General features: G+C 43.4%; 1 protein-coding gene across 2 annotated transcripts in view; it reads right to left on the reverse strand.

The window, feature by feature from the left end:
• The window catches only part of LOC134457368 (myosin-7-like), a 37,670-nt gene that overhangs the window by 10,490 nt on the left and 13,570 nt on the right, over positions 1-13,610 (reverse strand). For both annotated transcript variants that reach the window (XM_063209358.1, XM_063209359.1), the window contains 12 exons: positions 12,756-12,892; positions 9,242-9,497; positions 8,287-8,529; positions 7,136-7,312; positions 6,289-6,434; positions 5,499-5,589; positions 4,636-5,025; positions 3,222-3,348; positions 2,614-2,732; positions 1,886-2,082; positions 923-1,106; positions 212-377 (listed from right to left, as the gene is read on the reverse strand). In XM_063209358.1, coding sequence (XP_063065428.1) covers positions 212-377; positions 923-1,106; positions 1,886-2,082; positions 2,614-2,732; positions 3,222-3,348; positions 4,636-5,025; positions 5,499-5,589; positions 6,289-6,434; positions 7,136-7,312; positions 8,287-8,529; positions 9,242-9,497; positions 12,756-12,892 — 2,233 coding nt within the window. The remainder of the gene's footprint in view (positions 1-211; positions 378-922; positions 1,107-1,885; positions 2,083-2,613; positions 2,733-3,221; positions 3,349-4,635; positions 5,026-5,498; positions 5,590-6,288; positions 6,435-7,135; positions 7,313-8,286; positions 8,530-9,241; positions 9,498-12,755; positions 12,893-13,610) is intronic.

A 13,610-nucleotide genomic window follows, 5' to 3' on the forward strand; every position in this document is an offset into this window, starting at 1 on the left:
TGCAAATAAATGCTCTAAATTACAATATTTTCATTCGAGATTCGGAGAAAATGTTGTCAGTAGTTTACAGAATGAAATAACAATGTTCATTTTACTGACACACATGCCAATAAGTAGTAAAACCAGAAAAACTGGTAAGTTCGAGGTGGTCTCTCAATTTTTGCCAGAACTGTGGTTTTGTATATATTTGTGTAACCAAGGCCTTACTTACCCTGCAGGTTCTTGTTCTCCCTCTTGACGGTCTCCAGGTGGTCCAGCGCCTCTTCATAGGAGTTCTTCAGCTTGAAGAGCTCTGTGCTGAGGCTGCGCGCCTCCCTCTGGGACGACTCCAACTCCCCGTGGGACTCGTCGTACTTCTGCTTCCACTCACACAGCACCTGGGGGTGGGGCACAAACATTACATTACATTACATTACATTACATTACATTACACTTGACCTCGGTTCGAGCCTGGCCGGGGTCATTTCCCAATCCGTCCCCATCTCTCTCTCCCACTCACTTCCTGTCAGCATCTCATACTATCCTGTCAATAAAGGCATAAACAGCCCCTAAAAATATACAATTAAAAAAACAATTCATGACATTACACTTAGCTAACGATTTTATTCAAAGCGACTTACAGTTGTTTTTTTACAGGGTATTGGTTACAGTTCCTGGAATTGCACTTCAGTCATGGATGGAGGTGAAGGGAGAGGGAAGGATAGGATTCATTATATTTCCTTTTTTAGGGGCCTTTTTTAAGCCTTTATTCGACAGGATAGTGTGAGATGGGGACAGGAAGCGAGTGGGACAGAGAGACGGAGGAGGATCGAACCGGGGTTCCCGTGGGCATGCAAGACCAGATGTGGGGGACTTAGCGCGCCGCGCCACAGCGCCCCCAGGATTCATTACATTTCCACCTGAGTGCGTACTACCTATGTACCTTGTCGAAGTTGCGTTGTTTCTTATCCAGGGCGGCGGCCACGGCGTTGGAGCGCTCCAGGTCCACCATGAGGTCCTCGATCTCGATCTCCAGACGGTGCTTGGTCTTCTCCAGGGAGGCGTTACGGGCATTAGAGGCCTCCACCGCCTCCTCAGTCGTCTGGAGGCGAGCTGCCAGCTTCTTCCTGAGTAGAGGGGGAAAGGGACTTTTCAACATTGACTTCATACATGCAGCCTGCTCTTGATATGCCCTGAAGAAGGCCTTTAAGGCTGAAATGCGTAGGCAATTTGTAGCCAAATAAAAAGTATAAAAGAATGGCAACCTTGAGTGCCTCAGAACTTCTCTTCCTGGCCTAAATTGACTGCATAGTATACACAACATGGGTGCCCATGTGCAATGTTGTCCATATGGTACAGTGTATTAGCGCGGTGCACCACAGTGCTCCCCTGACTTTTCTTTATTATGCAACCATACTGGAATCAATTATTTGGAATACTACATTTTTACACTGTTTTGTTTAATGCTGAATGCATTTTACTCTACTGGATTCTTTACAATTTTACATGAAACTTATATTCATAAGACTCTACAAACACATCTATAAAGGGTTAATGCCCTCATTCAGTTTAATGATGGTGTGTGCTATGTCATAGCATTATAAGAATACATTATGAGTACAGCTACGAGTACTTTTTTTAGGGGCTTTTTATACCTTTCTTGACAGGATAGTATGAGACGCTTACAGGAAGTGAATGGGAGAGAGAGATGGGGCGGATTGGGAAATGACCCCGTCCGGACTCGAACCGGGGTCTCCATGGGCATGAAAGCCCAAATGTGTGGGGCTTAGAGCGTTGCGCCACAGTGCCCCCACAGCTACGAGTACTTATGACCGCTTAACATACTTTACAGATGCATTATAAGGCTTCATGGGGGGTGTTTTGCCCTAGCCCTAGTAGTGCTTACTTGGCCTCCTCCAGCTCCTCCGTCCTCTGGATGGCGTCTGTCTCGTACTTGGTCCTCCACTGGGCCACCTCAGCGTTGGCCTTGGAGAGGGCGCGTTGCAGCTCCGACTTGGCCTCCTGTTCCTCCTCTAGCTGCTCCCGCATCAGGTCGCAGTCATGACGCGACGCCTGCAGCGCATGGGCCAGGGCGTTCTTCGCCTGATGCAGCAAACACACACACACACACACACACACACACACACACACAAACACACACAAACACAGACATGCATGCACGCGCGTGCGCACACACACAATTCAGTTTCAAGTTAATTACAGAGCATGTGAGGAAGAGTAATTTAATGTAAAACCCGCAACCTTTGGCCTACAAGTCTGACGCCCTTACCGCTTACCCATGACTGCCATGAATTCAGTGCATTTGTATATGTTTTTTTATTTGTTGGCTTTTACAAAGGGAACAGAAATTTCCACACTACGAATAGTACACCTGTGTATCCAATGAAGATTGTTGTTTGGTCCCAACTTTGAGTAAAATTGAATCAAATAGCGAAGGAGCAATTTGGTATTATATTGGTGATATTTCTTCTTTCCTTTCTATACCTGTACCTAGCACCCTCGACGGTTGTTGTTTGGGATTTGCATGCACTTTACTTTGTTTTGCTATATGTTGATTTTCCATTTGATTATGCGTCGTGAATGGGAGAACGTATGTGTTGAGGCCGTGCCCACCTTGGTCTCCTCTTCCCCATGTTTCTTCAGCTCCTCCACGGTGTGGCAGAAGTTCAGCTTGGTGCGCTGCAGCTGCATAACCAGCACCTCCCGCTCCTCCAGTCTGCGAGACACCTCAGCTGATCACACAGAGGGGAGAGAAGCATGATGACCAGGGGAGCATTTCTCGAAACCATAGTGGCTAAGTACGTTAGCCACTTTGTTGTTTGCAATGCAATTTCTCATCTGCAATTACCCAAATTGCTAATTGGCTAGCAACTACACTTTTGGGAAAACATGTAGCCATTAAGTTAGGCTTGGCTAATTTCATACAATGAATGAAGTATGAAATCAAATTTGCTCATACACAAGGTGTTTAGGGTGAAGAAAAGCTGTTGCATTTAAAAAGAGATTGTTTTTATTATTATTTTAAACGAAATTGGGGTGTACCACCTATTACTTGGTGGGTCTTTTATGTTTTACATTAATTGGATGTACACTGTACATCATACGTCAATACTTCCCAGCCCTGATTTTGTCATTCAGATTGGAGTGACATTGGATTTAACATGCAACTATGTGAGCTGTATTCACTGCATGGTCATCAATGGTAATGTCTGTTAACTTACCACATTCAGTCTGAGCTCTGGCTTTCTGGGATGTGGTGTCCATCAGATGCCTTTGCATTTCATCAATTTTGGCCTTGGCCTCATTCAGCTGGTCCTCACAAAGCCGGCACATCTTCTCAATGGCTGTCTGTTCAAAGCAGATAAAGAAAAAGTCTTTTAGGGATTTTGTTTGTGTACGTAAGAGATTATTTCAATGCATTTTCATGAGTCTGAATACATTCTGGACATCCCGCCCTCTCTGAACAAAGAGACTAGTGGTTTACGAAGATCAAGGTTGCTGCTGGAAGCTAGGAATCTCCTGAGATAGCTAAGCCTGAGTCAACTAAATATTGATGATCTGTCTGGAATATTCCATGAAACAGAAAGGAGTTCAAACACTGGTGAAGGTCCTGAAAGTTTGATCAAAGCACAACAACAAAACATGAACCACTAGTCTCTTCAGCAGACATGACATGGACAAGTTAGGAATGAATATGTGTTCTCTCATGCCTTCATGTCCCTGTCCTAAGAGATGTTGGGACGCTTAAGAAGATCTAGTAAATGGGGCTACATTCCCTCCAAAAACCTCATGGGTTCAAATGAACCGGCTAGGCCCTTTTTATTATAGACTGCTTTCATGATTTGTGCAGCTGCGATGTGTTTTCTGATCTCTGTGCATGATGTGTTTATGGTGTTATGTTGTCTTGAACTGTAAAACAATTATATATGGGATTACAGTAAATTGACTTGACTTGAGCAAGTATGAGACATACTGTGTGTGGCCACTCTATGCGACATCAATAAAGCATCTCTGCTGTACAACTATGTTATGTTTTCCTAACTAGATCAAAGTAAATGACATTGTGTGTCCCTGTCCTTGTTCTCCACACTATTTCATATGTAATTCCCGGAATTTCCTAATTAAATAACATGCATGAAATGGCTAGTTGCTGCACTTTGTACCCCTTGCTCTCCTCACCTTGGTCTTGGACATGTGCTCCAGGTTGAAGGCCAGGTCATACACAGTATAATACTATAATGCATTATGTGATCAGTATAATAAAATGTATCTCCCTTTTTACTCTCCCCTCACCTAGGCCCTTGATAGGGGGTCAGGTCGTACAGTACAATATCAAATATTAAGTAGCCAGTATAAACAGTATGATGTTTGTCTCCCTACTCTAGTCTTTCTCAATGGGGGCGGTACAGCCCCCCAGGGGGCGTTGGGAAGCTCTAGGGGGGCGTTGAGAAGGATAGGGAGGTGAGCTGAGAGGAGGTGGTGCTTAGTTGCCATTGGGGTGCATTAGTCCAATACTAATACTAATACTAAGGGGGCATTGTCAGGCTTATGATGAGGTCAAGGGAGGCTTGTGATAATGTCAAGGGGGTGTTTGTTAAAAAAAGGTTGAGAACCACTGTCCTACTCTCTCCCCACCTTGGCCTTGGACATGTGCTCCAGGTTGGAGGCCAGGTCTTCGGCCTCCATGCGGTACTCCGCCTTCTCCTTCTCCAGCTTCTGCTTGACGCGCTGCAGGTTGTCCAGCTGCTCTCCCAGCTCCAGGACGCTGTCGGCGTGCTTCTTGCGCAGCATGGCGGTGGTGGCCTCGTGGTGTAGCGAGGCCTCCTCCAGGTCGCGCCGCATGCGCAGGAAGTCGGACTCACGCTTCTTGTTCATCTCAATCTGTGCGGCCGTGGCGCCGCCGGCCTCCTCCAGACGCTCGCTCAGCTCCTCCAGCTCCTGCGACAGCTCGCTGCGCTGCTTGTCCGCCTTGGAGCGCGCAGCTCGCTCCGCGTCAAACTCCTCCTCCAGCTGCTCAATGCGCGCCTAGCAAAACGTAATTGTATATAAAATAGGTGTAAAATAAGTATTCAAAAGAAAAAAGTTTACAGCACATTTGCTTGACTTAATTGCTTGCTTGACTAATATCTAAAAATACAATTAATATTTGTAATAGTAATACTTGTAATAATTACAAATACAACATTTTCCACATCGATTTCACTGTCTACAACATACCAGAATAATAACAATCTAACATGTTACAGCGTATGGAAAATTTGCTCTTGGCTTAGTCTGTTGAGGGAGTGGAATCTAAGGTAGATTAGCTAATCATAGTGTTACTGGTAACTCTTTTGTTCTTACTTCAATATTTAGTCCTACTTCTGAATTGTATGTCAGTGTTGTGTGAGTGACTTTGCACTCAATGCTGAAATGGTATCACTCTGTGAATAATGAAATCTCTGAAAAAGGTCTATCTGTTATGTGTCAAGGGTAGTGTACAGTGTACACTACAGTACCTGCAGCTCTTTGATCTTCTTTTGTAGTGCAATGATCATGGATTGCTCATCCTCCAACTTCGAGCCCATCTGTGCCATTTCAAAATCTTTCCTGAATAAACGGTAAGAATTTTACTCTCAGTAACTCATGCAGAGAGGTGTCACAACAAATGTATGTTCATCTTAACATGACTTAGAGGGGAGGATCTTTTTATCTATCATTAGATGAAAATATGGATTCTACCTCTGGAATTAGAGCATACTTCCTTTTACTGACATTTTATATTAATTGAAAAAATATTTAAGTACGCACCAACCCCTCTATTTTCATAACTTTAGGTCAGGGGTGGGGAACCTTTGTCTCAAGGGCCATTTACGGCCCTTGAGGCCGTCATATCCGGCCCTGACACAATTTTAATGTCATGCCGTTTCACATGAAATATGACATGTTTTGTATGAAATGTTAGAAATTAAATTAGCAATATAATTAATTTATATTTTCAGGGGGCCTAGTGAAGGTGGGGTCTGCTGTAAAGGTGGCCGCCTTCAATATAGGCCTAAAGTACAGGGGGAAATCTTGGTTTGTGTTCATAGTAAGGGCCTTTGGAGGACTTAATAAATTTGAAGTGGCCCCTTGAATGAAAAACGTTTCCCACCCCTGGTTTAGGTGGTCCCACCCACACCACCCTTCACTGTCCCCTGTAATTCAAATCATCATTTGGACATCGAGGCCAATAAAGAAATCGTTTACAAATATATATGGATGTTTTTGAAAACACATCCAGGTGTAAATGGCTACCAAGACACTCACTTTTTCAGCTTCTCCTCCATCTGCTGTTTGTCGTTCTCCAGGTCTGTAGCCGACTCCAGAGCGATCTTCAGATCCCCCTCCAGCTTCCTCCTCACCCTCTCCAGGTCCATGCGCACCTTCCTCTCCTGCTCCAGGGTCCCCTCCAACTGCACAACCAGCCAGTAATAAAGAATGAAGAAATGAATGAATTGATGACATTTTATTGTCCACAAGTGGTATTGCACAAAAGACGAAGACTGACCATTCCATTTAAAAACCATCAATAAGGAATAAAGGTAAGGTGGTCAACAAATGATTCAGGCCAATAAAGAAAAGTTAATCTTGATATTTCTATATGGCTGTCAGTACTACCATATTGGTCAAAACGAAATGAAAAGATCATAAACTTAATTTGTTACTTATCTTTCGTGTGTAGTATAATCAGTAAAGTGGTCAAGTATTATATTTACAAAACACACTTCAAGCAGAGTAGCACACATTAGAAATGACTAAGTGATTAATTAATATAAAGATTTGCATTTGTACGTACATGTGTGTGTTAATAATGAAAGGGGATGGAGATTCCCTTACAAGATGACACATCAAAAGTTTACATATCACACAAAGTCGCTAGGAATAAACCCGTCATCTAAGTGTAATGCAATATGTGTAACATCATAATGTATATACGTAAGGTGTGTGCATTATTATAATGTAAGGGGATTGAAGTCATACATAAGATGACGTATCAAAAGAGAACAGAGTCACGAAATCAATCATCCCATTCAGATGCCACTCATGTCCATAAGTCGCTCATTTCCGATAGAAAATGTAATGTAATGCAAAATCATGTCCTCCAGATACTCACGTCATCCACCTGCTGCTCCAGCTTGATCTTGGCCTTGCTCAGCATGTTGACCTTGTCCTCCTCGGCCTGCAGGTCCTCCAGAGCCTGCTGGTGGGCCTCCTGGAACGCCTTCTTCTCATTGGACAGCTTGCTGATGGACTCGTCCAGGACGGCCATCTCCTCCGTCAGGTTCTTCACCTGCATTCAGTAATTAAATCCGAAATGGCCCCTGTTGTAAATTTGCTGTTACCACAATGGCAATGACCACCTCGTAATGTATAGATAAAGGCCCTGTGTAATGTTATAACAGTGTAGTGCAATGGTAATCTTTTCAACGACTATTGCAGAATTCCACTGGTGGAAGAACGGCGTGCATTATGAGGATACAGGTGTACTGTTTAATACTCCAGTTTTCATTTTAGTGTATGTGTTGTTTGATTGTTTTTTGCAGGGTTTTTTTTACTTTCTCTTAACTTATCCCATTTTCCATGTCAATGGTGTCACACTTTCACATTCCCTGACATTGCTTTCCACAAATTTAAATGTGCACTCCAATGGTTGATTGAATTGGAAGACAAAAGAAGAACCAAATATGGGTCTTCAGAAAGGAATTCAGTCCAGCACAATGAATTCACCTGGTGTAAAAGCTCCAGTAGCCTACACGTCTCCTTATACTCTACACAGTCTATAATGCATATCAAACAGTCTTGGCTATTTTATAGACGTTAGCACTATAGCCATGACAGAGCACTGTCAGTGAATAGTAGAACGTAAGGTTCCTTTATATTCAGTGCCGAGTTGACATGACAACATCTTAGCTTTGTGCAGTGCATTCTGGAGTCCATTATGACAGTTTTGAAAATTGTGGTTCAACACACAATTGTATTTATTACAGGTAAACAAAATTACGCAAATTACTTTATTTTTTTTCGACAGGACAGTGTGAGAGGTGGACAGGAAGCGAATGGGGAGAGAGACGGGGAGGGGTCGGCAAAGGACCCGGGCCGGGACAGGCGTATAGCAGACGAGTGCCCTACTGGTTGGCCACGGCAAGGCCTACTTTATTTTTCTGATGTAAAATGTAGAATGATTTTTAGCCGTGATAATAGTAGGCCTAAACAACGACTAGAGAGGTGAATTCCCCTTTGAAGTCCACCTCAGCAACTTCTCACCTTGTTCTCTGTGGCGTGCTTCTCCTTCTCCACCTTGGCCAGAGTGATCTCCAGGTCGTCGATGTCCTTCCTCAGCTCGGCGCACTCGTCCTCCAGCTTGCGCTTCTTGGTGAGGATGCTGGCGCTCACCTCCTCCTCGTCCTCCAGACGCTCCATCAGCTCCTTCACCTTGCTCTCGAAGTGCAGCTTGGCCTTGATCAGCAGGTTGCAGCGGTCCTCCGCGTCGGCCAAGTTGTCTTGCTCCTGTGGAGGTCACAAGTAATTAGCTAATGCTCCACATGTTGAATTATTGTCTTTCCCCCTTCAATAAAGTACTTACGGTAGATATTTTATTCTGCTATTGTTTTATTATTTAATGGTTCCTCAAAAAAGCACTTATGTTCCTGAGTAGAAGGAGGAGGAGGCCACAAGTAACTGATCAATATCCTGCTATTCTGTCAATCCAGATAATGAGTGAATGCTGCAAAAACCATTACTGTGTTACCCCCCCCACCACTCTTACCCCCACCTACTTAGTGATACTACTAATATAGCAGTCCTCAGTATTATTATAATACAAAAATCTTTACATGTGTGGCGCATTTCATTAAGAGGACGAAAATGGTATTTTATCTGTCCTGTATGGTGTGGTGTTTATTTGATCATAAATCCATGCGTAAATTGAATTGAATTGAACGAAATAATAATACAATTAATACAATTTGATTTAATCGATACTGAGGAATTCACCTGTGCTTTACATCTTCTTCTTCTAGTCTCCCATCCTTTTCCACAGGTATTGTGGTTTCAAACCCTTACCAATCCCTTCCTCCGTCCATGGCCGAGGTGCCCTTGAGCAAGGCACCTACAGTATATACCCACACTACTCAAGGCACCTATCCTCACACTGCTCACCTATCCCCACACTGCTCAAGGTCCTTCTTCTCCCATGTGAAGTTGTCTGTGTTGTACTCACGGCCTGTATCTGCAGGGCGAGGTCGTTCTTCTCCTGCACAAGGGAGACCTGCCGCTCCTCCAGCTCCTTCCTCTTGGCCTCGGAGCGCTCGTAGGCCTCCTTCAGCTTCTGGAACTCCTCCTTGAGGGCCGCCAGCTCCTTCTCCGTGGCGGCGCTCTTCAGCAGGGGCTTGATCTTGAAGAAGAGCGTCATCCACGGCCAGTTCTTCACCGTGTAGAAGGCTCGGATGTTCCACTGGATCACCATGATGGCCTCTCTGTGTCGGGGTTAAAATGGTTGGATTGTATAAACATCTTACAATATTAAGAAGTTTTTTGTTGTTGTGTTTTTTTTTTCTTCGTTTTTTCCTCTTCTTTCTCCTTCATATTTGAAAAATAAAATTAATAAATTATAAATAAAATATTGTAAAATATTTTTAAAATGTGGATTTTGGATTGTACTGTGCTACGTTGTTGCTACTTCTGTCTATGTGATACGTGTGAGAGGATGTTTCTATCAAGATGCATTCCTCTCAATGGTGCGGTTATAATTGTTCTGCAAAGGTTTACGGTGGACCTTCACACATATTGACAATCTTTTCTGCAGGTGGAGCTTTTCAAATAGTTAAGTTGTGCAAATGTAGAAGAAGAGTGAAACTTAATTCTCTGGAATAATGTGTTTTGCCGTTTCGACACTAAGCCTTCACCAGAGTTAACACGCCATTTATAGAGATATATATTATTGACGTGAACAGAATCATTGTATTGTTGAAATTTGAGCTTGAAAACCAAATTTATTGTGGTTGGTAGGCAAGACAGTGGCTCAGTTCAAATAGTTCTGTGATAAATGTTGCAGTCCCCCACCACTAATATTTCAAAACATAACTGGTTCAATTTCAATTGTTTCTGTATGATACATGAGAAAAAGTAATATCAATGTCAACATTACATTTTGAAAGTCCTCCTTAAAATTTCATATCCATGTTTAACTTTAACTTGAATTTAAGTCACAGTTAACAGACCAAATTTGGGATGAATTTGGGCACAAGTTTACTCCCATTTTCTTTTCGGGCTGTATTTGAAGAACAACAAAAATTCCACACCTTAAAAAAAGAGAACTGCAGATCATTTGTCTATTTATACACTACATGTCTGCAGTAAATGTAAACATGTATAGTGGAGAGTATACTAGAATCTAACTTGTATACCTGGCCCAAATTTTTTTTTGATTTTGAAAACCCCTTTCCATTCGTTTGACATTGCCCTCCTCCCCCTCCTCTCTCTCTCTCTCTCTCTCTCTCACACACGTCACTCTTTGCTGCCTTGACCCATCCTTGCTCTTTATCGGAGTGTGATATGCTATTCGTGTTGACAGTGCAACCCTAACCACCTCCCACCTCTCTTTCCCCACTCACTCCATCCCACCCCCCACCTCCACCCCTCTCCCTCTGCCATTGTTCTAAATTCGCCCTGTGCTCCAAGCACCAAATAGGGGCAGGGAGAGCTTTGTGTGCCTGCCTGCCTTCCAGAGTGGGTCATGTGGAGTGGTGTGACGGGCAGACGCGCCAAGCTGTCCGCTCGGGGTAAATCAATTCCGGATTGCTGGCATGGTGACACACACTCCGCCAGTCAAAAGGTCGCGCAGAGGTCATTGATTATCTGAAACCGAAGAGGCCCATGAAACAGGAGGATTTAATCCCCCCCGTCACCTGGGCTGGTATTCCGGGGATGTGTCTGTTCTTAGCTCTAGCCAGGCCGGCCAGCCTGGACAAAGGGGCCAGCAGAAGAATGGGGTTTATTTTTGTAATAGGGGGTGGAGAGTGTGTGTGTGTGTGCGTGCGCGTGTGTGTGTTTATACAAGGGAATTGATGAGGTTTGGACAACTGGCTATGGGGGTAATACTGACTCCCCCTCCAATATCTACACCTGCTCCCGTCGTAAGCATGGGGGCTTGTGTGTGTGTGTGTGTGTGTCTGTGCGTGTGTGCGTGTGTGGTGTGTATGTTTTTTTTACAAGAGCCCCTCTCCTTGGGGACCACACACACAAGCCCATACATGTAGGTGCGGACATGCCGCCTGGCACACGCCTGGTCACAGCTGCGGCGCGCCTCAGACATACCCGGGCTGGCATGCAACGGCCTACTCATGTCTGCTTTACACACACACGCAGTCACACACATACACACACACAAACACACGCACACACGCACACACACACATACACACAAACAGACCCAATGCTCAAATCCTCACACATTCGCCACATGCCAGAGAATTATCATTAAATTAAGCATTAAATTAGGAGACAGCCTGCAGCAGCCTTAGAGAGGCACACTTGATAAATGCCACCACCGCACTTTTAAAAAATCACCTGTGGCTGTGATGTGACCTTTTTAACAGCTTACACAGCAGTCACACTACATGCAGTGTGTTTAAAGTCTCTTAAACCAGGATGGGTGTGAATAAGTGCTGATTAGCCAGTAATATTTCAGTGGTTTTGCATTATAAAATGTAGCTGTGTTTTAATCTTGGGTGGTTAGCATTAACATTGAGTAAAACTTGTAATGATTGATAGACAGAAAAAATGGGTTTTACTTAATCCATTGTGTCCTGGAGCGACATATACGCTACATTCAGATTCTTGAGATTTTAGTTGTTTTATTACAAATGTGGGTATTTTAGTATGTTATGTTATGAATGAACACATTTTAGACCAACATTAAGGTTCTAGCTTTTAAATGCAACTTATTTCATGTTTTTATGTGCTTCGGAGGCTGAGATATTTAGGTTTTAATAGGGAGAGGGCACCCTTTCCCAAAAAGGGCTTAGGCTAAAATGGGTTAAGAGGACATTTCTTTCAAAATTCCAAGCCTTTGAATGACTGTGTACAGTGTACTGTGGTTTTAGACAAAATTCTTCCAGCCAGAAGTGATACTTTCATCAATCCTTCAATCCTTCATCTCTAATGTGATATGCAGCTTAGACATGGACAAATAAATGTATTCATACAATTATGCATTATCGCCAGAGTTGGGTCTCACCTCTCCACCAGGAACTTATTTCCTCAAGCAGCCTCAAACCTAACAGGATTGTTTTTGGCTGTTTGGGTGTAATGCTATTGTACCTCACCTCGAGGCAAAGATCAATGAACCACACTCTGATAAGCTCCCTTTTACTCCATTTTATTGCTGAGACGTTTCGGACTTCCTCGGACTTCAGAGTTCAATAGGGTAAAAGGGAGCTCATCTGTGTGTGGTTCATCTTTGCCTTGTTTAAAACTTTACGCTTTGACCCTGCATCCGGCTAAAATGGATGTGCGTAAAATTTGAGTGTGAATTGTGTGTCTTGGCCCTGCCGTGGCCAACTGGTAGGGCACTCGTCTACCATGCAGCTAACCCGGGTTCGATTCCCGGCCCGGGTCCTTTGCCGGCCCTTCCCCGTCTCTCTCTCCCACTCGCTTCCTGTCACCACCTTCACTGTCCTATCATAAATAAAGTCAAACAGACCAAAAAAAAAAGAATTGTGTGTCTATCTCACCTCTCCACCAGGAACTTCTTGCGCTGCACCCTCATGATCTTGCCGCGGCACATGGCCTGGATCATGGTGATGATCTTCGCCAGACGCTCGTCTCTCATGTCCTCCAGCTCTCCCAGGAGACCAGCCTTGAAGAACACCTGAACGAACACAGGAGAAGTGATGGGCAATATAAGATTGATGTCTTTATCTTTATTTATATATATTTGAGTTGTGTTTGTGCCCTGAGGAAGCTCTTTGACTGAAAGTTTGGCCATTAAAAAAAAAAAAATTATGTTTGCAAACATTTTTCATCAATTTTTACGTTTTGGTTTGTTTGTTTGGCACCTGGAGTGATGTGTAATCCATCTAAATGCTTTTAATACATACACTTTAATTTACATACACTTTAATTTATCCTTTCTTGATAATTTTATGAATGTACTGAAATTATTTGGGGGGGGGGGGACAATATAACCCTTTGACTTTTTAGGTTGAGGAGAAGTCTCCTAATCCCACATAGCAGTGGACAATGGAGTATAATATACATATACATATGTATTTCTGCCATCATCCACTCCTCACTCTCCACTAGTACTGTACCCTCTCTGTTCGAAGTTGCTGCTGTCACCCCTATACTCAAAAAACCTGGCTCTGATCCCTCTGACTACAACAACCTCTGCCCAATCTCCAACCTTCCATTCATCTCCAAAATTCTAGAAAAAATTGTAGCCTCTCAACTCCATTCCCATCTAACTCATATCTCCCTCTATGAGCATTTGAAGGCTTTATTTGCAAAACGGTGTATCTCCATTTTATAGAATGTTGGGAAATTGACATTTTTGTATTGGGCATTCCATTGAAATGCATTGCAAAATG

Source organism: Engraulis encrasicolus, chromosome 10 (assembly GCF_034702125.1).
Source record: "Engraulis encrasicolus isolate BLACKSEA-1 chromosome 10, IST_EnEncr_1.0, whole genome shotgun sequence".
NCBI classification, from domain to species: domain Eukaryota; kingdom Metazoa; phylum Chordata; class Actinopteri; order Clupeiformes; family Engraulidae; genus Engraulis; species Engraulis encrasicolus.